The 24,939-nt window shown below is 40.9% G+C and overlaps 2 protein-coding genes across 5 annotated transcripts in view; one reads left to right on the top strand and one right to left on the bottom strand.

Moving 5' to 3' along the window:
- The window catches only part of tll1 (tolloid-like 1), a 57,166-nt gene extending 54,345 nt beyond the window's left edge, over positions 1 to 2,821 (top strand). For 2 of the 3 annotated variants that reach the window (XM_027283558.1, XM_019266526.2), the window contains one exon: positions 629 to 2,821. In XM_027283558.1, coding sequence (XP_027139359.1) covers positions 629 to 763 — 135 coding nt within the window. In that variant the 3' untranslated portion in view covers positions 764 to 2,821. The remainder of the gene's footprint in view (positions 1 to 628) is intronic. The other variant, XM_010749399.3, reaches the window with a different exon arrangement.
- Positions 2,822 to 5,905: 3,084 nt separating this feature from the next.
- stox2a (storkhead box 2a) lies at positions 5,906 to 24,876 on the bottom strand. 2 transcript variants are annotated; one of them, XM_019266562.2, is made up of 4 exons: positions 24,028 to 24,876; positions 14,096 to 14,248; positions 8,637 to 11,217; positions 5,906 to 6,754 (listed from the first exon to the last, which is right to left on the bottom strand). In XM_019266562.2, exons 1-4 carry the CDS (start codon positions 24,365 to 24,367, stop codon positions 6,553 to 6,555), a joined length of 3,276 nt encoding a protein of 1,091 aa, XP_019122107.1. In that variant the 5' UTR covers positions 24,368 to 24,876; the 3' UTR covers positions 5,906 to 6,552. The 2 variants fall into 2 exon arrangements, with proteins under 2 accessions (XP_019122107.1, XP_019122108.1); XM_019266563.2 differs by lacking the exon at positions 24,028 to 24,876 and adding an exon at positions 15,900 to 17,380.
- Between the last annotated feature and the right edge of the window lie 63 nt (positions 24,877 to 24,939).

Below are 24,939 nucleotides of genomic sequence, written 5' to 3'. Positions count from 1 at the left end.
TCATTCTGAAAACATTTTTATCAATTACTTTTATTCTTTTTTCCTTTATTTGAAATCACATTTTGACATCACTTTACATAAGTATCATTAGTTGATAATATTGCACAGCCATCCATTTTTTAAAACATTTTTTATACAACAAACAAACATGGAGTGTTTTGTTTTAACAGTTAAAAGTTGAGAAGAGAAATAAACTGCAAAAAAGTTTAACAGAAGAAGTGTGTTTAGGGACGATTTCCCTTAAATATAGTTTTTTAAATATAATTTTACCATTCCTCTATAGATGGGCTGTCCAGCTTAACCCACTCGGTACATTAAACAGGTTTCTAAATGGTGACTTTTTACACTGCGGTGAAGTCAATTCATTGCTGCATCCCTAAAGCAGTTTAAATTATTAACAAATTATTGATGTGTAACCTCATAACAATAAAACTTTGACAAAAGATAATGCAGACCAGATGTTCATTGTGAATAAAGCGATCAGATCCTTCACATAAAAGTAGCAACACCACACTGTAACATAAATTATTACAAGTGTTTAATGAACAGAACGAGTGATATGGACCTCTAAATGTCTGGAAACTGTCTCATATGTCTCATGGTTCTCTGTCTGTCTTCTCGTCCTCAGCCCAGGGAGGGAATTTACTCTCCCGGAGGTGCTATGCTCATCCGTTTCCATAGCGACGACACAATCAGCAAGAAGGGCTTCCACATCCGCTACACGAGCACCAAGTTCCAGGAGAGCCTTCACACCAGGAAATGACCTCACACGCAGCCCCGTGACCTCTGACCTCTGCGCAGCCCCACCACTGTTACCCTGACCTTCACCATGGCAACGAGAAAAGTACAGCCTGTCCCCTCTTCTCGGACCCACAGACAGAATGTGGACGTTCGCCAAAAAAGCCATTGGAGGAAGACGATACTTTATGTGAACATTGGTCCCCCTCCGTGGCTCCGTGCAGGTCATTGCACTTCGAGATGAAACCGGTAAAACAATGAGATATAAAAAAAAAAAACGTGGGGGAAACATGCTGACAAATGAGTGACCCATTTTCTCTGGAGGAGATGGTTTTCATCGCTGGAAACATCAAGCTAACCCTCAGTGAGGACAGAGGGTTGCTGAGGATCCGAATCAGTTTACTGAGATACACATAAACACACTAGATTCATATTCAGAATTATAAACTAACGGATGCTTCGACCTAAAAGAAACTGCATCCAACACGGGGAGTCTTTCAGGCTCCTTGAACTGTGCGACTTACTGTGATCCGACGGCTGCTCATATCCACAGTAACTGAGAGGAAACAGACATTTTTATTGCCTTTGATGCCTGGGAACCGGTCTCTTCAACCCAGCTCAGAACGGCTGCAGATGATTTTATTTCATGTCTTATTGTAAAACCCATGTGTGTTTACTGTGTGTGTGTCTGTGTGTACAGAGAAAAGAACAAAAACTAAAGGCTCGAGTCCGACATTTGCCCTTTTTTTGCTTATGCAGACAACCATCATGAGATGGACAAAAATATATAAAAATGGAGAATTTTCCAAATGATCTGTGATGTTAATGTTAAGCCTTGCATTATGTTGTGTATGTGTCCACGCTTGTTTTTGAGTTTTGCACCATCTTGTAACAAACCGAACAACTTCCATGGATGTTTCCAGTTTCCACCTCACCCTAAAAAAAAAAAAAAAATACTTTTTTCAGTTGGAAGGGAATATTTTCACAGCTGTCTCTCGGAGTGACATGATTCTGATTGAAGGAGAGATTCCCATGGTGCTAAAAATAAAAATACACTGAATGACAGATGACTGCGGATGGAAGTAAAGGTTTTCAATAGGAGACACAGTCAGCGTGCAGACAAGCACACTGCAGCAACAGCACTAGTCCTGTGGAACTACAATAATGCCTTAGAACCAAAATGTATGCTATCGGAGGTCACTCCTATGCTCTTGCACACGTGTCTTGTGTCAGCGGAGTGTTTTTAAAGGTTTTTTGGCAGCGTATTTCATTTGTTTGGAGATCTTGAATGGTTATATTGTAAAAAAAACAAAACAAAAAAACATGGGAAATGTAGTCTGTATGTGAGATAGAGAGTGTCAGTGGTGCATGTGTGTTTGTGTGTCACTTTTGTAGCTGCTCTCAGAGATACGTACACACACACACACTTACACATCCAGAAATACACACCTCATTTGTGTACATTTTCCCGGACACATCTGAACACTTCCCTTTCTGTATATTTGGAGCGTAGCAGCTCAAAGTGCTGCAAAGTTGAAATTGGTGCACACGGGTTGTTTGCATCATTTCTGTGTTAAAATGCAAATGTGTAAGTGTGTGTTATAGGAGATTATAGAGAAATAATGTGTGTGTATGTCTGTAAACTGTATGTTTTTAAGTTGAATCATTCATTGCTGTACGTGCCAAGCTCCAGGTGACCCTGATCCACTGTAGTTTTTTGTTTTATCATTCCAACAATGTGTCTGTAGCTCAGAGACACCGACATGACGTCCTCTGCATCAGTCATTAAATACACACAGGTAAAAACTACACGCATCTGTGTGTCATGGATTATTGCGAGTGAACTTATGTTTTTATATCTGTTTAGACGAGACGACAAGTACTGTGCCGAGTGCCAAATATTGATCCGTCAATCAAATCCTGGCATTTTTTCCCTTTGTGATAATTCAAGTGTTTTCTTTCACGTGATTATTATATTCTGAAAGAACATTTGATGGTATTTAATGGTCTGTTGTAATTTATTACTCAGTTACCCAGTCATAGTCACATGGCAAAGGTGTAGTAAAAAGAAGCCACCTTAAAACGAAACATTTGAGTGTTTTTGTTACACTAACTTTTCTTTCCTGTCTCTGCAGTTATTTTATCTCTAGTCATGTGTGTTTTTCTGTGGATTCTGGAGTGTGCAACTAGACTAAATATATACATTTTTAGTGATAATTTATACATTTATATGTACATTTGCTTTGTTGCTGAGAGTTAGATGAGAAGATCGACACCGCTCTTATGCCTGTACACTTATGTCTGGAGCTAGAACTTGCAGCATAAAGGCTGTAAACAGCTAGCCTCTCTCTGTTTAGAGCCTCAGAGGTGCTGGTAGATTATTTTGTGACTTCTCTATAGTCTTCCTGTCATATTCCATCTCACAGTGAATTTGCTTCATCATTTAAATGGTGTCCAACCCACAGAGCAGCAACAGGAGGTAGCTCAGCCGATGACCTCTGACCCCACACCACAACACAGAACAGCTGATCAATCAGCTCACTGTTCCTGTACTAATCATTCTAATGCATTCACTTGTAATCACCTTTTAAAACATGTTAATGTATAAACTGATTACATTTAAACACCGTTACGTTTACGTTTATCTAGAGGCGTCTTCCAGGCTCCATATAAGACTTTGTACTGCACTGTAGTTTCTGCTTTACATAAACAAAAATCTACGTTTGACCCATTTTGAACACAACAGCTTGATGGTATCTTGAGGATAAACCACTTACCTTTATAGGATCAGTCAGACGAGCTTCAGTTGTCACACATTTGGTGCAACACACCTCCAAGCTTTTTGCCACCATTGTTATACAACCAGTTGAACACTAGAGGACGCTCAGTTCCAGCTTTTTTAAAGGTCAGTGCTCAGAAATGGTTTTCAACTGTTTCCCCTCAGTTCACATGTTTTTAGTGTTTTTTTTCCCCTCAGAATAAATGGTTGCAGGTTTTTCATGATAGCCCGACCTTCTCTGAGATCACTGTAGAACGTTGACTGACTGTGTGAAGCTCATAAATACCTGTTTTAAGGTTAGGGTGATACTTTTAATGTATCTTTTATTATATAGAGGCATGGCTCTGTTTATTTATGGTGAATGACCATCATATATTTCAGGACTGGATCAGGTTGACTTGGTCAACCTTTGGCTGGTTTGGTTAGTTTGTGTGTCTGGCTCTTTAAAGCTGCAGCAGTGTGTCGGATTCACTCCAGTGTTTTAACTTTGGCTCCATCTACAGTTCATCCAGACAACTGCAGTCAGATTGCTGTAACCATTACTATACGTTAAGGCTAAGTTTAAGGACCAATTCACCCAAATTAGAAGAAATCTTTCTGCACTTACCTCTAGTATACAGTTTGAGTTTCATCTCTACTATCCCAGTACAATTCAGAGGATTAGAATTTAGTTTTGTGGTTTGTTACAGTGTTGACATGAACAAAAAGCAAACTTCAGGTACTCATGGATGTAGGAGCAGGGACCATGTTGAATTCATGATAAAATATCTTTTTATTTAAACCCTCTAAACCCTGAAGAAGTCTTTGCTTTATTTCATTAACATGAAGTCATGAACAAGCCATGTAGGTAACTGATAAAGGCTTATAAATTTCACATTGGTCCTGCTCCTAAGAAAAAGTACCTAAAGTTAAGTGCAGCAACATTTAAAGAAAAAGCGCAGACCACTATTATTCTGGACTTACTAAAAATTACAAATTATTTCCAACTGCAGCTAACAAATATTTGGTGTTCCACGTTTTGACCTTAAATTAATGGAGGGGAGCAAAATGACAATTTGAACCAGAGCCCAAGGTGACAAAGACAAATATGATGCAGTTCACGTATATATGAGACAAAGAAAAGCAGCAAATCATCACATTTTAGAAGCCTGAACCGGGAAATTTGTGCAATTTTTCCTTTGACTCAAAACTGTTAAGTGATTATCAAAATAATTGCCGATTATTTTTCTGTCAATCATCTAATTACTTCAGCTCTAAAATGATTACTTTATAGAAAAAATATCCTGGTTACTCTGGATAATGCACAAACCCCAGCATCAACTGTTCATTAGGAACATTTTCTCAAATGAAAATAGAAAATGAAATCAGGTTAAACTGATTGAACCTTTAAATGCACATCTACATCAGCTGAGTCTACTGCAGCTGTACAAACAGCTGTGGACCATGTTAGGACTGCAACCAATGTTCATGATTGATTAAACTACTAACTGTTGTCCTATGGTCTGTATTCCCATCATAAGTTCCCAAACCATGATGCCTTAAAATGTCGTTTTCAAGAAACCAAAACAGGCAAATTTTTCCCATTTGTGCTTAAAAATGACATTAAAAAAAAAATACAGAACCTGTTGCAGATGTCGATCAACTAATCAATTAGTCGACTCTGGATAATCTGAGCTTTAATTAGGAGCTACTACCCACTGAAAATATAAACCTCTGAGTCATTCTGCCTACATATCATACAATGCACCATGTCTACACTGTTTCAAAGGGCAGAGAAAACTAGAAATAAAAAAATCCCAATAAAAACAACATTTTTATATTAATGCCATGCTTGAGACTCTAAAAAGTTCATTTTTGACCTTTGAAACAGGAGCTGACAAAACAATTTAATGACAACTGGATGTACTGGATCTGCTTTCTGCTCCAGGTATGACTATCTGCAAGAAGTATGTAACACTTTGCGGCACTACGTCACACATCACCATAACTATTTCACTTATTTTGCTGAAACTAGATCCAATTTTATGGAGAAAATGTTTTCTGGTTTTTACTCTGATGTCTTATAGCTGCTCTGCCCGAGTTTCCTGATGGGCAGTAAAATAAACTGCTGCAAACTACAGGTGCTGTTTGCTAATATTAGCTCAGTTTGTTAGCTGGACTGATCGGACTGTGAGCTGAGAGCATTTTAGACCACAGGAAAACGGAGGCTTTCAGGCCTGAGGCGTGGGAGAATGCTGACAGGGAGCAGAGCAGAGCAAACTGGGCAAACTTCACGCTACTGAAGAAGATCATGTCATATGACTGAAAGCTCCAGATTGGATTGTTCGATGAAATATCTGTGACGTACATGTGAGGTGTGAGATGCAGCTTATTTTGTCCAAACATGGATTTTTGGTCACATAGCATCTTTAATACCACCATTATAATAATTAGGATATCAAAAGTATCGAGTATACATACATCATTTGCATTGCGGTACACAAATCTGAGCTGATTTATGTTTTTATATCTTTCATTCGTTGTTCTCAGGATCAACTTTTATTGTCTCGACATTGTGCTGATACATTGAATCGTCCTGAAGAACTTGACGCTATTTCAGGAAGGAGAACATTTAATTGGACATGTATTGTTAAGTAATATAAAAAGTTTTCGATATTTCCAAATGTAACTTGAATCCTATAGTCTACTACTTTCCAATACCAATAGTCAAGAATCTTGATATAAGCCAAACTAGAGTCCATGTCACCAAAATCAAAGTACTTCAGGTAGGTTTCTTCACCTACAGTGGTCTTGATATTCTGTAGTTTTTCTTCTCTTTTTTGCAGTAAAGTTCTTGAAGCTGTGGGAACAGTCTCTTGAAGCCATGCCTGTTTTTGTAACAGTCCCAGTAAATGGATTCTCAGGAGTCTGAAGATGTGTGTGTGTTTATGTGTATGTGTGTGTGTATTGGTTGAGGAAACGCGAGGGTCAAAATGGTGAAACACCTCACTTCCTCTCTCCTCCACCACCTTCACGGTCTCAGTCTGTGCTGCCTGTCAGACGCTGGTGATGGAGGCCAGGCAGTTCGATGACTTCTGGAGTTTCTCAGGCTGTGTGGTGGGGGGTTCTGGGATGGCGCGAAAGCTGAATGGCAGTCCAATACTACTGGTGCCAATGTGGCCGGGGCTCAGCGCTGGATTCTGCCGTCTATTGCTTTCCACTATGCTGGATGTGTTGGATGCAAGGCTTTCACGCGTCCTGCACAAGAGACAACATAAAGTCAAGTGTCAGGTTTCAAAATAGCCAATAGAAAATACACAAATATAATAAATAGAAAAAGTACAAACCTTTGCCATTTTAAAAGATGACAAATAATTCAATCATATGAATATAACACACTATAAATATGTGGCACATTGTGCGTTATGTAATTAATAATGCTACATTATTTATCTCTCATATATTTAAGCTCTAGTCTAAAGAGTACAAAGCTACACATGTTTTTTCAGACACCAAGATGAGCCTGTGAAAACTGCTGTTTTTTCTAAAAGCTGAAACTATTTTCCAGAAAATGACATCGGATTGAAACTTCAGACATTTGGCGAAACCTTGTGTTTGGTTGCAGAGTTGAACGACAAGGGTTTCTTTCAGGTAGGAGGGTCATGTGACAGACAAGTGGAAGTACAATATTAAATTGGTGGAATAACCCTTCTGATAACTGTCTGTTAAACCGTGTTTAGATGGTTCACCGATATTAAACTACTCCATTAATGTTTGACTTAAGAAGTAGAATTAATTCACAAATACATTTGATTGTCTGATAAACAGTTGTTTATATACTGTAGCGTTTAAACTATCATATGTTAATGCTTTTTATCCATTTTGTATTTGTTTCACATACACAACATGTATTTATAAATGAGTTACTTGTTACAACCATTACTGTCTGTTCCATCTAAAGTCCATTTGTTGTCATCAAGATGAAAGAAATACAACAATGACACTGCACTGTCACACAGCTGTGTGATCTCAGCCTGTGAATCACTAAGTTACTTAAAATACCATTCCAGTTATTCATTATTCAGTTTATTCATTCATTATTGGAATACTATGAAGGTATCGATTGTTTAGTATTTTACAGACTTTCATGTTTGCAACGAGAGAAGTCGGAATCTGTTAATAAACCTGAAATTGAATAATTAAGAGTGTGCTTTGCACTAACCCTATAGTCCACACTCGAAACGAAGCAGAGTGTAACCATAACACCAGGACACATATTTCCTAACAAAAACCATGATTTGTTAAGTCTTGGGTGCATTCTGCTCTCAGAAATGATACTAGACTGTTCTTAAAGCTGGAAACTCATCCTTTTCACTGTTTAACCAACATTTTATGTGATTAAATGTCACTGCTGGGACACAAAGTTAAGCAAAGCTGCTCCTTAAATAGCAAAAAAATATATTCAATACAAATATCGAACACAGATATACGTCAACATTTCCACTTTATTCAGTACACTATTGCTAACAATGTCACCAAAACATGAACATTATGAGTTCATTATGAGAGATAGATATTATGTCACGGCTGTTGTATTGGGTTAAATTATATTGTACAGGTGTACCTAATAAAGTGGCCACTGAATGGAGAGAGAAAGGCAAGACCTGAATTTGATTGGAAATGCATTGAACCAGGCACCTCTCTATCGTCCTCTGTGATAGTTAAGAGAATTATCTCAGTTTGGAAGCATAACCTCATATAGTTTACATTCATGAGAGTGCACAGTAACAAAAAATAATAATTTAACTGATATATCACATGACCTAATGTTCATACTAGATCATGTGACAACTGAGTAAACTGCACGCACTGAGGAAAATGATGAGAATCAGCTGAAGTCTCCAAAAATGAGCTAGTAAGTGACTTTGGTTGTTTGGCTTCACTAAACTGTAACCTTTCATTCAGGTTTTCTTTTCATTTTGAGTGACTTTTAGTTATTATGGTACATAAAGACTACATATGTTTGGAGATATTTTAGATCTCACTGTGTTGTACTTGAGTTTACCTCCCACACGTTACCAACAAAGCTGATTTAAGACTGTGTTAGATGACAATACTCTTTAATACTTGTTGCACATACCTGGGGGAGTTGAATCCACTGTCCACCGTGACACTGCTGCTGTCCATGCTGTCCAAACGGGCAGAGTGGGCCGACTTCTGGCTGCTGCTGTTCTCCGTCTCCTTGGGGCTGAGTAAGGTCAGATTGGTCTCCAGTTTCCGCTGCAGATCATGGTCCTTCTCCCGCTCCAGTAGCCACTGCATGGTTCCCTCCCCACCACCACCACTGCCTCCACCGTTACCACCCCCTTCCCCGTGGTCTTTGTTGTCCTCTGCCTTCGCCAACTCTTTGTGCGAGTCCTCCTCTGCCTCTTCCTCTTCCTCATCGTCTGATACATTATAATAGTCAAAGGAGGCGGAGGGGACTGTTGGCTCTAAGCAGCCCGGTAAAACTGCAGGTGACGCTGAGGAAGTGGCTGAATTGGAAGGCTGCTGGGGCTCAGGATTGTCTAGGGCCTCTGTTGATTTGGCATGTGAGGCTTTCCGCAATGTGCCGGACTTGGTGTAGCTGCTGTCCACGTAGCCTGTGGACAAGGCATTGTGTGGAGGTTTGAACAAAGTGTCCTTGCTGAAGATCTCTTTCCTCTTGATCACCATACCGCCTCCTCCTCCCCCTCCGGGATCTACATTGTGTTGGTGTGGCGTCAAACGGGCATTTTGCACCGGCTCTGGCGTCTGGCTTGGCGTCAGTCGCACTGAGCCGTTCTGTCCCTTTGCTGCCGACAAGTCCTCTTTGTACTCCATCGTATGAGGAGAGGTGAGGTGAGGCGTTTGGCGGTCAGCCGGAGAGCCCTTTCGGATTCCCCCTGTTGAGGTTAATGTGTCATATTCTGATTTTGCCTGAGGCGAAGGGGCAGTTAGGATTGTTTCATTTGACGTATTGCACTGGAAGTACTCATCTGTTGAGGGCTTAGGAGAAAGTCCCATTAGCTCATTGTACGTTGGCAAGCTGTCTCTGCTTTTGTTCCTCTCCATCGTACTCCGGATCCTTGACTCGTCCAAACTCCCTTTCCCTAAATCAGGCACATTAAAATCAGAGTGGAACTTAGCAGCAGAGAACATGATCCTTGAGTAGTGGGAGGACTTCTGCGTGGCGCGTAAGGTGCCGTCATCGGTGTAGTAATGACTACGCTCCTCCAGACTGTGTTCAAAGTCTTCTGGCGGCCCCAGCGACGGGCCCTTGAGGGAGTTGTCCATAGACCGAGAGCGCTCCTTAGCTTGATCTGACCTCTCGTGACGCGACTTCCTGTCCTGATTGTGACTGTGACTTCTTTGCACTCTGGACTGGCATGTCCCACGTGATGGCTCAGGGAAGGGCATCTCCGTCCGTCTCTTGGCTAGCTCCCCAGACACGTCCCACTCAGGGGTAACTGGGCAGTACGATTCAGTAATGTTGGGGTTGCTATGGACCAGGTATGTTGCGCCTCCACTTCGCCTGCGTTCCAAGGTGTACATGGCCTCCCGAGGTGAGCGAACTAACGAGTGGCTAAAGAAGCGGTAATCCCTTTCCATGAACAAAAGGTCCCAGTTTGAACCCTCAGACGGGTCTCCCCTGGAGGTTCGAGGCTTGCTGTGTGAGCGAGACTTACCATGTGGGGCCCTCCTGTGTCCCCTCCCTCTCCTGCTGCGTGCACTGTGCTGGGCTGAAGACCCTGCCTTGTTCTTCTGCGTGCGCTCTTCCTCCAGCCTCTTCATCACAGCTGTGTGCCTTGCCACATTCTCCACTGTTAGGTCGGGGTTGATTCGGCGGATTATCTCCATCTCCACCTCACGGGGAATGGGCGTAGTTGGCACATCCTCGTCACGAAGAGGCCACTCCTCTGGGGGGAACTGGGCTGAGAAGGTGGCCAGCTGCCTCATTTTGTCCTTCTTGAAACTCAGCCTGAAGAGCCTGAGACCAAACCTTTTGGATTGCTTCTCGCCACTTCCGCCGCTACCACTTCCTTCTTTCTTTTTGGTCAGAGTGTCAGTTTTATAAGGGAAAGAAGTGATGCTTTTGCTCTTATCGGCAGAATCTTGAGGCGGCGGTTGCTGGACAGGAGGGGAAGTGGCAAGAGGGGGATAAGGATATGACGGCGGTTCTCCTCGGTGCTCCTTGGCTGACGTGCTTGGTGGAGGTTCTCCGCTGTTGTGATCCTTGGGCGGCTTACTTTGATAAGAATCTCCCCTGTGCTCCTTTGGTGACTTACTTTGGAGCGCAGAGGTGTGAAGTCTGGACGATTCTTCGCGATAGGAGTTGTATGAGTCACCGTGATTCTTACGAGGAGGCCTCTCTCTCAGGCAGCCAGGTGTGGATGGTGTGACGTTGCCAGACTGAGGCGAAGTGCATTGCTGAGGTTGTTGCTGCTGCTGCTGCTGTTGCTGCTGCTGCTGCTGCTGTTGCTGTTGCTGCTGCTGCTGCTGCTGCTGTGACTGTGGTTGGCGCTCTTGCAGCCGATCATCCAGGTGATACCACTTGTTGTTAGTTCTGATGAGGGAGGGAGTGATAAAGTAGGTCTGGGGGGTGACAATGAAGTAGCCCTCTGGAGTTGGGTAGATCTTCCTCTCTCGCACCAGCATGTTCAGGGTATGTCGCAGAACCTCTGAGCTGGGTGTAGGCACACCTGCAGGAAACAGATTGAACAGTTGAAGCACTGTTTTATGAAATTCAGTTAGACATGTTAGTTATATTAAAACTGTTGCAACTAAGGATATTTTTAACATCTAATGCGGACACCTAAAGATGGTAATATAATCAGAATGAACACATTGTAGTTAAAAAAAACAAGGGTTTCTTACACAATGTGAGAACTGCCTTTATAAAATCATGCTGACGTCTCAAAAAAGAGACAAAAAAATAATAATCTGCTTGTCAAAGAGAGATGACATAAAACTAGCTTGAGGGTTTTAATATAAATAGAAATGTGGTACTTGCATGATATTTCAGTCACCCAATGTAAGTTTACACATCAATTAAAATGTAAATCAGATATATCACATCAGCATCACATTGAATATGAGTAAAATTAAGGACTGAAAGATGGACTGGATGAGGATGATGTGAGGAATTTGATGATTGAACCCAAAACTGGTGAAAATGCAGACTTAAGACATTTTTTTGACATTCTGATAATCAAAGTACTGTTTAAACTTCATTCAAACTCATACCGCACATATTCTCATCTTCTTATTCAAGCATTTCATTCAAGCTGTATAATACTTGTTCAGTGAAGGTTTCACACCAAAGTTTTTCAAAAATGCACCATAACATTAAAGATATTATATATATTGTTCAACGTTTTAATCATAATTCTTTAAAGCTCAACATATTCAGTATCTTGGAAAACATTATGATCTCACTGTTGGTTAGAATTTCTTAACAGGACCTTGAGACTGATCCACTGGGTACAACAGATCAATTAAAATGATCAGATCTGTTTATTTGAAGGTTCAAAAATTCAAAATCAGAAATTCAAAGTGTGCAAATATGCAAAATAAAAAAAAATCTAAATACTGTTAGCGTCATGTTAGCCTACTCTAACCACTAACATTTGACACGGATTGCATGTTTGGCAAGAAAGAACTAGAAGAGACTACAGTTGATTCGATCTCCATGAACTGTTCTTTTTCATCAACACTGATTCTTTTTGAATGTGTCTCCATTGCCTTGTCTGATCTTATGAAGTCTGAAAAAGAATTTCAAATCAAATTTGAAATTATAAGTAGAAACCTTTTGATTTTCATGCAAATGTGCCCTCATTTTCTAGTTTTATGAAAATAAATTAAAAACCAAAAAATGTAATAAGGCATTACATATTTGCAACAAATGGTAATACAACATCAGGATATGTTATTACATTATTGGTCAGGTTATTACACTGTTAGGCTTTATTAAATCTTCGATCAAGTTAAGTGCATTTTCAAGAAATTATTACATTATTGCTACGGGACATTTAAAAACAAACAAACAACGTACCTAATTTTTCTTAAATCAACTCAGCTCACACAAATCCACATACATTTCAAAGGATGTCCATGACTTGTATATCTACAGTAATAACAAGATTAAATCTGTATGTAAAAACAAATGGCAGCAAACACTCCTGAGGATATTAAGTCAGGATGCAAAGCAACATCAGTCACCTCAACAGTTCAGCTTATATAAATAACTAAATCAACATTAAAAGCGGTCCATTTTGAACAGCATCATTCATAACCTTTGTCTAGCAAAGGCCCTGTGTTGCCTGACATTACATCACCCCTGTGTTAGCTTTTACACAGAAATGATGCAACATATAAGTTCAACTCCTTTCCACACAAATCGTATAGAAGTAAAGAAGAATTTGAAAGACGTGCTTCCTGTTATATTTTAATGGCTGAAAAATTTGGTTACACACTGGTTAAACCTAATATAAGGTAATACATTTTTTTTAATTTTTGATCAACATCAAGAGAAATCCAGTTTCGTATATATTTTAAAATGACTATCCTGGTAAAACATTAGGTACATATGAACTGTTAATATGAAAGATCATAGTATTAAAAATAACAACAGAAACCTTTGTTTTTCACCATGTGAGAACTATGCTGCTAAACAATTAACACTTGGACTGGTTTTGAAGTAAATAACATCTGATTGAGGTTTTTCAAATCACTTTAACAACAGAATATAGAATAAAGAATGAAGAGAATTATTAATAATAATTGTTATTGACACTGTCACATAAATCGATACGTATAAACAATATGTCGCCTGTGAAGAAAACCGAAAAACAGTGTACGTATGAGTAAAAAAAAAAGAAGAGGGATAACGAGGCAGGGAGCTGAAGATGTCCACTGCCCCATTTTGTGGCTTGTTTTGAGGGCGATTGTAGATTTAATGTCATAAAATAATTAAAGATATCCACCATAATTTCCCAGAGCCTGATGTGACGTCTTTAAATGGCTTATTTTATCCAAAAAACAGTGTTCTATTTATTATCGTATGTGAAAGAAAAAGGAGGAAATCCTAACATCTGAGAAGCTGAATATGAATGTGTGGAAGGTTTGATTGAAAGAAGACAATTAAAACGACAGTTAAAACTATTAAAATAGCTGCCGATTAATTTAATCATTTCGACTAATAGTTTCAGATCTATTCCTGTTGAAACATTATGATGCTATTTGCAAGATTTTACAGAATGAAATATCTCAACTCTCAATCAATCAATGAAACGTGCCCTGAGGTGAGATCAATAGATGTTTGAAGCCTATATAGATCATTACTTTGCTCTTTGAACCTGGTGTTTATGTTAGACATGTTTAAAATGAAACTTAAAAGTGTGTAAATCTTTTTGCTTGGAGACAATAAACCAACATATGACACCCACAGATGTATATATTCACCATTTCTTCTGTTCGTATTCGTATTTTCTGGCAACCATATCACATAATGTAGTCTAAGAATCAGTTTCTGCATGCTTTGGTGCGATCCTATTTTAAGGAGAGGTCAGAGGAACGTACCTGGGAAGCTGGCAGTGAGGTGCTCCACCAGAGCCTCCTGGTTGACAGGCTTGTGGGCAGAGTTCATAGCAGAGATGGCCAGGCACAAGATCTCCCCCAGCGGGATGAACTGTGACTGGCTGATAGGTGACATACTGATCGGAGACACGTCACCTGCAGAAGTAGGAGGAGGAGGAGGAGGAGGAGGAGTAGGAGGAGGAGGCACAAGCACAACTGTGAGATCATGAATGAACAGCAGGCGCAGCGTGTGAAGCTATGATGTAATGGTCAAACAGCAGCAGTTTGCATGCTGCCTGGAACAGCTCCACCCCTCCTCTCTGTGCTTCCTTTAGCTTCTCATTCCTCCTGTTTCTCATACGTTAGCAAAGCCAGGCAGCTGCTGCAGCAACCGTAACCGTAGTGTGAGATCACCTGAGCAACCTCGTTATTTAATTCATCTCGCAGACAGAAAGGGAAGCTTACACAATCCTCCTGAATGTCAAAGCCAGCGTATTTGAAATGTAACAAAAAAATATAACTGACTTTAGCACCACGTTGAGAGCTTACACACAAAAAATTCTCTGTTGCCTTTGTTGAATTAAGCTGGCTTTGCTGTCAGCAGTAGTGAGTAGTGAGATCATCCTACAACCAGACGGCCTGGCTTCAAGCCCCTCTGAGAGCAAACATCTGCCCTGCTGAAAGGTTGTAAAGCAACACAGTGAATCCATCGCTGCAGCATCTGTGCTGGAGCTGACCCTGTCCTCTGACCTAAATCTGGCGATCGACAGAAAAATCGCACGATGCGATGCAGAAAACGCATCATAAATCACCTCTATATTCATTCCCAACATAACATCATGTCTCCACAGATAACCAACAGAATTAAACGCTGCCTTATTGATCGCTGTTTTAAAGTTTTGCCACCATTTGCTGTTCACGCTTCTTCCAGCTGAGCTGAAATCTGTGCAGGGCCCTGCCTCCTCAACACACTCAGCTGAATGGTCAGTTAAGCAACACGATGACGTTATCTCTGCTTAGTATCACAGCCCCTTAAGCTTTATGTGGCTTTACGAGGCTTTACTCGTTTTTTTTTTTAGTAAACATGAGAAAAGCTGGATCTCAAAGCTGGACCCCAAAAAAAAAAAAACATCCTGTCCTGTGCTTTTATAGTATTTTTTGAGTAAATCCGTGAGGGGTGTGGGAATGAGGTTGTAGTATTTATGTTACACATCTTACAATTGCAGGAAAATTGTGCATATATTTACATTAAAAGAGGCTGAAAGGGGCCGATTTTCTAGGTAAGGACATTAGTGCGTGATACAAGATGTCCCAGATGTCCTTTTGCAATCAAAATATGAATCTGTCACACAATTTAACACAAAGGTGACGCAACTATCTTACAACAACTGAACTTTTAGGTATTCAGGAAAATATTATACATTATTTATTTTTTTAAATGGTACAAAATTGATGAATGCACATTTTTTTTCCAGAGTGTTCTATTTATGTTTAAATATGGGTCAGTGAATATGATGTGAAAATATGTCAGGAAGCAAGACAGTCACAGAGATTTGGACGCAATAAAGTGCAGTTAAAATGGATTTTAAAACATGCCCAGAAATAAGAGATTAAATAATTAGAAATATTGATCCGTCTTGTCTATTTCTATGTGACCTCATTAGAAAGGTAGCAAAAAGGGGAAGTTATCAACGTTTCCTACTTGGTAACGTGAAAATATTGTGAACTCTGCCTCTCTTTTTCTAACTCCTGGCAGCTCTGCGTAGAGAGAGGGTGGAGCATCTGTTGGTGGGAGTGTCAAACTCACCTGGCGCACGATAACTTGGCGGGGACGGAGAGAAATGAGGAGGAGGAGGGGGAGGAAGATGCTGCTTCTGCACACGGATGTCTTTCTCACTACGGGAGAGATTGTGCTCCAGCGGGCGTTCGGTAAGCTCTGAGCTGGGCCAGGCCCGCCGCATATTGCTGCTGCGGTTCTTCTTCATCGTGACCCCTTTACCAGGTGGCCTTCACCCCACGGGGGCTTCTGGGATAAGGTTGGGGGGGTGGGGGAGGGGGGTGTGTGGAATGGGGAGAATGGGGAAGGAAGGAGGGAGGTGGGGAAGGAGGGGGGTGTGCAGGGGGAGGTCGACCAACCTCAGGCTCAGTGCCTCCCCCGCATCAGTAAGAACGTCCCGCTAGAGCGATCACACACCAGACATGGCAGGAACCAGTGTGCACCTTCACACACATACACACGTCTCATTTACATCCACGAGCAAGCTACAAACGACTGTGTTCGCACTGTGGGTGGTTGTCATCGGCTGCTGGGCTCTCCCAGGCTGATCTGGAGCGATGGCAGCAGTGGCGGAGGTGCAGGTGATTGCGCGAGGCATCACCCTTTCATCGGCATCAGTCCCAGCCACCATTTGTAGCATCCCCATTTGCATGCGTAGGGAGGCACATTACGTAGCCGCTCTGATGTGGGAGGAGGGAGCAGGAGAGAGGTGGGGGGGCAGGGGTAGAGATGAGGGAAATGGGGCATTGGAAGCAAGGAGGACGGTGAGGAGAGATTTCAGTGGAGGTTTTGGGATCCGCTTGTTCCTTTTAAGTAGAAGGTAACAGGGGAAGGAAGGGAGGGGATGGATGGATAGTCAAAGATTCAAAGCTTAAGAGGCCCAGTCTTCGACAATAGCTCAATTCACCACAGGAGTGCTCGGCCGATCCCCGGAAAACAAAAGAGCCCACATAAAAAAAAACAGAAATAAAAGCTCCATTTACCCTAATGGGCAGTGAAACCTCAATAGTATGCCAAGCACCGGAGACGCCACGTTCACCTCCATCTTTATCCGATCAAGCACAAGACCCCATCGTCCTTTCGACAACAGCACACCAGGAGAGGGTGGGGAGAAAAAAATGGAGAGCATAGAAATAAATAAATAAATTCAAGAATAGATATCCACCGTTTCCCGCAATCCAACGGAAGAAGCTCCCGAGCCTATCGCCGTAGCATCCATTCATTAACAGGGGGGGATGCAAACTCCAGTCAACGGCAAATCTCTTTCAACGCTAATGCTGCAGCTGCTCCCAGCACCTCCAGGAAGGGTGTGTGAGTATGTGTGTGTATGCGTGTGTGTATGTGTGTGTGTGTGTGTGAGAGTACGTGTATGTGTGTATGTGTGTGTGTGTGTGTGTGTGTGTGAGAGAAAGTGTGTATGCGCGCATCTGCCTGCTGCGCGCGATTCTGCGTGAGCATGCATGCGTCTGTGTCTGGGTGATTGAGGCTGAGGGGAGGGGAGGAGAGGATGCAAGAGAGAGAGAGAGAGAGAGGGAGAGGGAGAGAGAGAGATCGAGGACATACATAAGGCAGAGAGGAGAGCAAATATCAACAGCTCGAAACACACACACACACACACAAGAAAAAAAATAAAAATATTCAGCCCTCAGATGATGTCCGGGGAATATCTCAAGCTCTGAATCTTTGGCTGAATTTCCATCCTCACCCTCTCTGTCTTACTAGCTCTGTATCTTGAAGGATGAGGGGGGCCCCTTAAACCAGCATCCTTCCCCTTTTTGTGTCTCACCTGACTGTAACACCAAAGCTACACACTTGACAGGGCCACAACCCAGAAAGGGAATCATTTTTGTGTCTTCCTCATCAGTGCTTTCCACCGGTTGATTCAGTAACTACACCGCGTGGAGCTGTCAGTGAAAGAGAAAAAAACCCAAAGCATCACCTTAATCATGTCCAGAGTGGCAGCTCCTGCTAGCTGCAGACTCCTGCTGACTCACATGTGTGGAGTGTGAATGGACGGTTGGAGGGACAGAATAAGGAGCAAAGTGAGAGGGCAGGACGGGGCACGGGTGGAGGCGAGGAGTAGGGGGGGGGAGGACGGTGTCACAACCAATCTGCTCCAGTTCACTGATACCAAAGAGAAAGAGGAGAGGAAGCAAAGGGAAGGAGGGGTGAGGAGGAGGTGGAGGAGGGAGAGCGACACCACGCCAGCCATTTTATTTCTCAGTAGTGCTGCAACAGCCTTTGTTGCCATGACGACGCAAGCCGATGATCTCATAGCTGTTACCTTTGAGTGCTGTTCCCTTAAAGAGCCAGTTACTCAAGATAGCAGCAGACAGACAAGGACTCGCTGTCTGTCTGTTATACGGACAGAAAATACTCCCGCATCGCCGCTGAGATACTGAGATCCTTCAACACACTATGCAACTACCTTCAACACACTGTGCACTATACAAGGCACAATTACACTAACGGAGAAAAAAAATGTTCTGATAGTGGAAGGAAATTTTCAGAAAAATACATGTATCCACAGCGACTGCAATGAATTCTTGCTAGATATCTCCTGAAAAAATCCTGATGACTCCAAATGTGAGCCGATTATTGTTTCAGTCATTTTTCAACATTCACTGGTTCCATCTACTCATATATGATGATTTAATAGTTTTGAGGGGGCATATATAACATAATAATAATAATAATATTTGGTTGGAACACAAAACATTTGAAACTATTTGAATTTGAAGACCTCAGAAGAGAGGATTTTTTCACTATTTTTAATTTTTTATATCTTGTAGATTTAAAAGATGAATGGATTTATTGAGAAAATAATCAGAAAATAAATGGATAATAAAAACAATGTTTAATTGCAATCCTAAAGGTAATCTCTATGAACGAATATCTCTGTATGAATGCAGAATCTGTAGGCGAACAACCAAGATTTTGGCACAGGTTTTCCACTTGTAGTCTGAATAGTTTTGACCAGCGTTTGAGTGAGCTTTGGTTGCAACCAAGTAGCAACCTCTGTGGAGCACGGAGGTGCCAGAAATTGCAGTTCCTCAAACGTCCACTTGAAGCTGGCTTCAGAACGAGTTAGTCACCATAAGCCTCCATGGTAAAATGTCCAACTTTACAGCAGAAATAAATATGTTTACAGCCTGGTACAAAAAACTGTTTTGATCTCTACGGCTAATTTCTCCATTCATGACAACTGTACTGAAGGTGAGTTTCTATATAACCAACCCAGGCTCAAAATTATACACATTCACAACGTGACCACTTTAACTGACAATTTGGTGCCATTACAAGGGGCTTGCTTGAGCAACTAGGCTTTATTCAGCCCACCTCAAATCCACCAATGATCCACGTCTTTGTCCATTTTTGGATTAGCTGGGAGGTGACGGAGGTAGGACTGCCAAGATGGCGGCGACCAAAGCCACCACACTCTGAGCTTGACTTCAGTATGTCAACCTTTGGGTGACGCTACATCCATGTTTTAGACAGTCTTTGGTTGCAACAGTCTGTGTGGAGAGCAAAGGAGGCAGAACGCATTAGGCAAAATGCATTCTTGGAACTCATTGGCTATCGTCTGAGGAAGATTTAGCTTTTTATCTGTATTCATATGGTGTTTATAGAGATCAGCAGAAATGGGTCTTTCTTGTCATTCTCGCATATTAAGTTGTTAATCAGACTACAGAGGAAGTCTTAACCTGCAGGTCAGCTGGTTACACTGACAGCCCAAAATGCCTTTTCACTGAGGCTAAATCATCCTCAAGGTTCTGAAACTGCCCTAAAGGTGACTTATTGTTTATTCAATGAATCAGGTATTGGTTCACCAAGCATTGTGGTCTGTGGTCTGGCCCATGAAGATTTGTGAAAACTAATAATCCAATCATTGAAATCTAGCTGGCCATGCTGGCTGCTCTGTGCTAACCAGACATGCATTGAGCCAGTGTGTTAGTATACTCACAATGAATGCTAAGATGTTGATGTTTAGCAGGTACAGTGTTTATCATGTTCACCATCTTAACTAGTGTGCTAGCATGTTAACATCTGCGAATCAGCACTAAAGACAATGTACAGCTGAGTTAGGCAGTTTGGAAGATATGTGGTGAAAAGCAAAGTGCTAAACGAATTGCAAACTTGACCTGATGGTGGAGTTAGATGATTAGTCAGTTATTACAATCTATCCTGAGGAGAACATGAATATCTGTACCACATTTTAAACAATCCATCCAATAATTCAAGACATTTAACTACGAACCACTAACGTCTACACTGATGAAGCATTGTGTTTAGATGGACGCATCAGTGGTGGGATAGTAATATATCCTGCTGCTCCTGAGCTGTCACACAGTAAAGGATTTGTGGCCTGCTACAACTTCATCCGACATCCTTGCAAACAGGACCATTTTTGCCGGTGGTCTGCCCTCCAGTGGAACATTTATGACAACACACATCTTTCCGAAATAAGCTCTCGAGGTCAGACACTGCACAAAGAGACAAAAGAACTTTTGCAGCCTACATAACACATCCTGATCTGACATTAAGATATATGGTAAAAAATCTGTCTGCTGCGTTAAACATTTCCCCCAATTCTCTAATGGGACCCTCCCTTTCCTGCCAATGGAGACCCGGGCTATAGCAGGGAACGCAGTGCAATGGTGTTTTCCTGAACAAATGCTCCACTTTTCCTTCCTTAAGAGCACACACTCCTCCCAGTCCATTGTTTATAGCCTGCTGCTAACGGATACAAAGTCCTTCAGTTAATCAGATTGAATTGTCAGTTTTTTAAAAAAACACTTTGTTTCCACATAGCTGAAAATCCACAACTTTTGTCTAAATGTATTAATCCGGCTACTTTTTGCCCGAATTAAACATTCTCAGGCAGTTTGCAGAATAATCTGCCTCACGTAAACATGTAGCACTCATGAGTAAAAACACTATATGTTTAAAATTCTCACAAAAATATGATTTCAGTCTTAATAATGTAGTGTTGTCTGTTCATTATTTTTTAAATTATGAAGATTTTAATTCATCCCTGTCTCCCTGCAGCTTTAATAATGTCTGAGTGAACATGTGATATTTCTTCCTACAGTTTGTTGTGTAAAACATGTCCTCAAAGACACTTTTTCAGATGCATTTATTTGTCCAAACAAATGCTTGTTAATAAAAGATCACCATATATTTTTGCAAAGAGAAATTGCAGACAAATGCTGAACACGTGGTTAATGTGTAAACACACAGAGTAATTTGTCTGAACTTGAAACTAAACTCCTGACAGCTAATAAAATGAGTCACACAGACTAAACTAGAAAATCAGTACTGCAGTGGTTTACAACTGTTTACTGTTATTATTACACAAGGACATTCTGCATAAGAATAAACAACAACAACACCCCAACAAGTCTGTGTACTTAAAGAAAATTATTATTAAATTATTATCGTTATTTTTATTATATATATCATTATAAGATTGATTTTTAGAAATGTTCTGCATGCCAGAGATGTTTCAGGTGATCTCAAAGAGGTAAAATGGTTAAAATTTAACTCTGGGTTGAATTCACATAAGTTTTTCTATTAAACTAAAACTGATTGTGGTGAGTATGAAAACAAACTCCTGCAGTGTTACAGGATTTATCTGTTTCTAAGCTGATTTTTAAGTAAATGTATATCCTAAATTCATGAGTTTGATAGTGATAAACATATATATTGCGCAAAAACTGTATCAGCATCTAATCTGCATTTTTTGGCATTACAGGGTCTGGTGAGTTATTAGCTATAAGACAAACATTCCACAGCTTATCTGTGTTTGCTTCAGTAGTGTGTGTGCAGATTTGTCACTTCATGTCTGACAGACACACACACACACACACACACACAATCACAATCTCTCTTAAAATATACCTTTGGACTATAAAAGACCAGAATGTGTTGAAAAGCTTTTCAAATTCAGTCAATGTCTAGCTGCTCAATGTAGAAATCTGATAACATGAAAGGAGCTACAGAAGTGTTTCAACATTCAGTAAACACTAAAAATTTGAAAAGAACTCTGGTCAGCGTTGTTCTTTACAGATTTGGGCGTCTGCTTTGAATTTAAAGTATATCTGTAAAACTGCTGCTGGAAAAGACGCTGATGCGAGTGGAAAGTGCGAATAAAATCAATAAAGTCAAACCAAAACAAAGAGCTAAAAGACACTAAAGTAGAGCTGGGGGGAAATGGCAATAAGGCAATAATTTGTGTTATGAGTGACACTTGTCACATTACGCACTGTAATTAAATCCATTATTTATATAGAAGCACTTTAAATTATTTGCAGATACTGTTACACCATTATGCAGCACAGGCAACTGGGTTTCAGTATTAAAGAAGCAGTGTACGATTTAGTGGTTGCTAATTGTAACCCCTCACTTTCTTAGCCTGAAATTCTAGTGAAAACGTGCATAAAATGACAAAGGCCCTATCCAGAGTCAGTGTTCAGTCTGTCTGTTCTACTACTGTAGAAACATAGCGGCTCAACATGACAGTCTATGTGGAAGAGAACTCACTGAGTCTGTAAATATAAAAAAGGTTCATTCTGAGGTAACAAAAACAGTTGATAAAAAAAAACATTCTTATGAATACAATCTTCAATTTCTGCCATATTGTCTGAGTTTAAATCCAATAGTTGTGCAACCAAAATTTTTTGGTCACCACCAACAACTGAGGCATATAGCTGGCTGCTAACTTTGTATATTTACCGTTTGATTCTGGGTAGGTATACAGGTGTACAGAGGGTTTATTAGAGCTTTTGTACTAAAAACAGCTGCTATTGAAAGTGGACAGTGGAAACAGTAAAGATGTGAGACCAAAACAAAAAGCTGAAAGATGCTTAAACACTAGAGCTGAAGGAAACTGCACATTTGGACAAAACTCATCTGACCCATTGATGCTTTTGGAAATATTGATTAGTGCAGCATTACATAATTTACTGTGTGAGATGACACCGCTGTGCTTTTGTCCAGAATGATTTCACACAAGTGTATTTCTATTATTCTCCCCTATAACGTGTTAAATAAACTTTTATAATATTATGCATGCGGTCCATGTGTCTGCCATCTTTTAAACAAGATCAGTAAACTAAACAAACAAGCTTCCTTTCTTGACTTTTTCCTGTTTTATCTGTTACACTTTGATGGTGCACACACAAAGAGATAGGGGAAGGTTGTAAGGGCAGTATATGACGGGTGAAGTGGTTAGACTTGCTGACAATACCTCAAATTGTACCAACCTGTCCCAGCACATACATGAGTTATAGGCTTGTCAGATGAAGATGAGTATGAGTGTGGGAATGCTGAACATGGAGTAAATCTGAACCTAAGTCTCTTTTATCTGAGTATGTCTACATAATATGAAGCAGCTGAGGTTATAAGGTGAGATGCAGCCTAAACTCCCCTCAGCAAACTAGCTTCGACTAGTTTCACACTGAGCTTGACTCATAGAGGGCGTAGACAATATCTTATAAAAACCTCCGGGAAAACTATTTTAAATCCAACTACAAAAACGGAGGGTCATATTAGGTTGAACATCAATCAGCTAATAAAAAAGGGGGTGGAAATCAGCATGAAACAACCAGCAGAGACACAAACTGCAGGTAAATCTATCAGACAAGTATTTGGATGATCAAAGGTAACGGTCTACACACTGAGAAACTGCACGGACAAAGAGAAACTGACCAGCAGGGGAGTGACGGACACAGAAAAACATGAAACATCGGGAGTCAAGTTTGAAGTGAGTGAAGTCTGAGAGAGAAGTGATTTTTGTGACTTAAGTCAGACTTGAGTCCAAGTCACAGACATGCACAGTATAAAAGGGGAAATCCAGCTAAGTGGCGTGCAAAGTTTAAATTATTTCATTCATGTCATCTAGTCAAATCATTCTGACACACTCTGTGGTTGGAGGCTAAGATTTGCCAGATTTAATTACATGTTATTGCCACTGCATGCTATACTTATTGTTAACACTCTTGTGTTTACTGCTATGTGTGCTACTTTTTCCTGTAAGTGGTATACTTGACTCCAACTAAGAGTAATATAGTTTCCAAATATATGAGTGACAACAACTTAACCTTTATATAAAGTACTGTGCATGGTTAATGCATGTATCCTGACACAACAAACCCACCTATACACTTGATGTTAAAGCCCTGTGGTGGTTTCAGGGTCCTCCTGGTCCATCCATTCCTCAGCACTTGGAGATGAACTTCTTTGCCCTGGATCAGCAACACACACTCGTCTATCCAGCCGAGGAAGAAGATCTCGGACAAAGCATGTGTGAGCGCTTTGTTCCAGAAGTGCTGCATGTTTACGGCTTTGAAATTGGCGAATACCTCGTAGCCGGTGCGATGCTGTAACTTTACTGAGCGCACGGCCGGTGTTGATGCAGAATCTTCATGATCTTCTGTACCAACCTGCGACAGCACCAGAGCCAGAGAGTGCGGAGCCACCTGGAGGAACTTCTCCATTCCTGCTTCAGGCAAAGTTAACTTTGTTGCACATGGAAATCAAATGTTCTTTATTAACTCTGAGGCACTGTCTAGACCACGCAGTGTTGCGTTTGTATCCAGAAACTGCCGGATAATCCAGACTGGTTTAGACATGTTAAAGGAAAAAAAAAAAAAAGCGCACAGCGCTGATCCAGAGTCTGCAGCACGACGTTACAAGTGCAGGTGCTCCATGTAAAAATCAGACAAATCAGCAACCTGACGCGGAGCTCGCTGCGGACAACTAACCTCAACTGTCAGAGAGTATTAGGGCCTATTTTCAGCGACAAAAGAGGCGAGGACTTGTGCTGCGTTCAGGTGCTACTCGTAAACTCCTACTTTACACTTGTTGCAGACCACCAAAGTCAGCCAACAAACAACAACACAGCCGCAACAGAAGCACATCTCCAACTCAGATAGATATACTTACACCAGCTACATAAATATATGGTGGAAGCATAAACAGGGAGATATGGCATATATGTATATGCACACACACACACGCGTATTAAAAGTAATTAAAAAGAAAATAACTAATATTAATTTGAAAGAAA

This window comes from Larimichthys crocea, chromosome X, assembly GCF_000972845.2.
Source record: "Larimichthys crocea isolate SSNF chromosome X, L_crocea_2.0, whole genome shotgun sequence".
NCBI lineage: Eukaryota > Metazoa > Chordata > Actinopteri > Sciaenidae > Larimichthys > Larimichthys crocea.
Note: the sequence above shows the minus strand (reverse complement) of the source record. Positions and strands in the feature narration are given on the sequence as shown.

Coding starts and splice junctions, on each gene's coding strand:
- stox2a (XM_019266562.2), bottom strand. CDS start 24,367: ATGGAGAAGTTCCTCCAGGTGGCTCCGCACTCTCTGGCTCTGGTGCTG. Junction 14,249..24,027: donor CTTTAACATCAAGTGTATAG/GTGGGTTTGTTG, acceptor CTACTTCTGCAG/GTGACGTGTCTCCGATCAGT. Junction 11,218..14,095: donor CCTCACTGCCAGCTTCCCAG/GTACGTTCCTCT, acceptor TGTTTCCTGCAG/GTGTGCCTACACCCAGCTCA.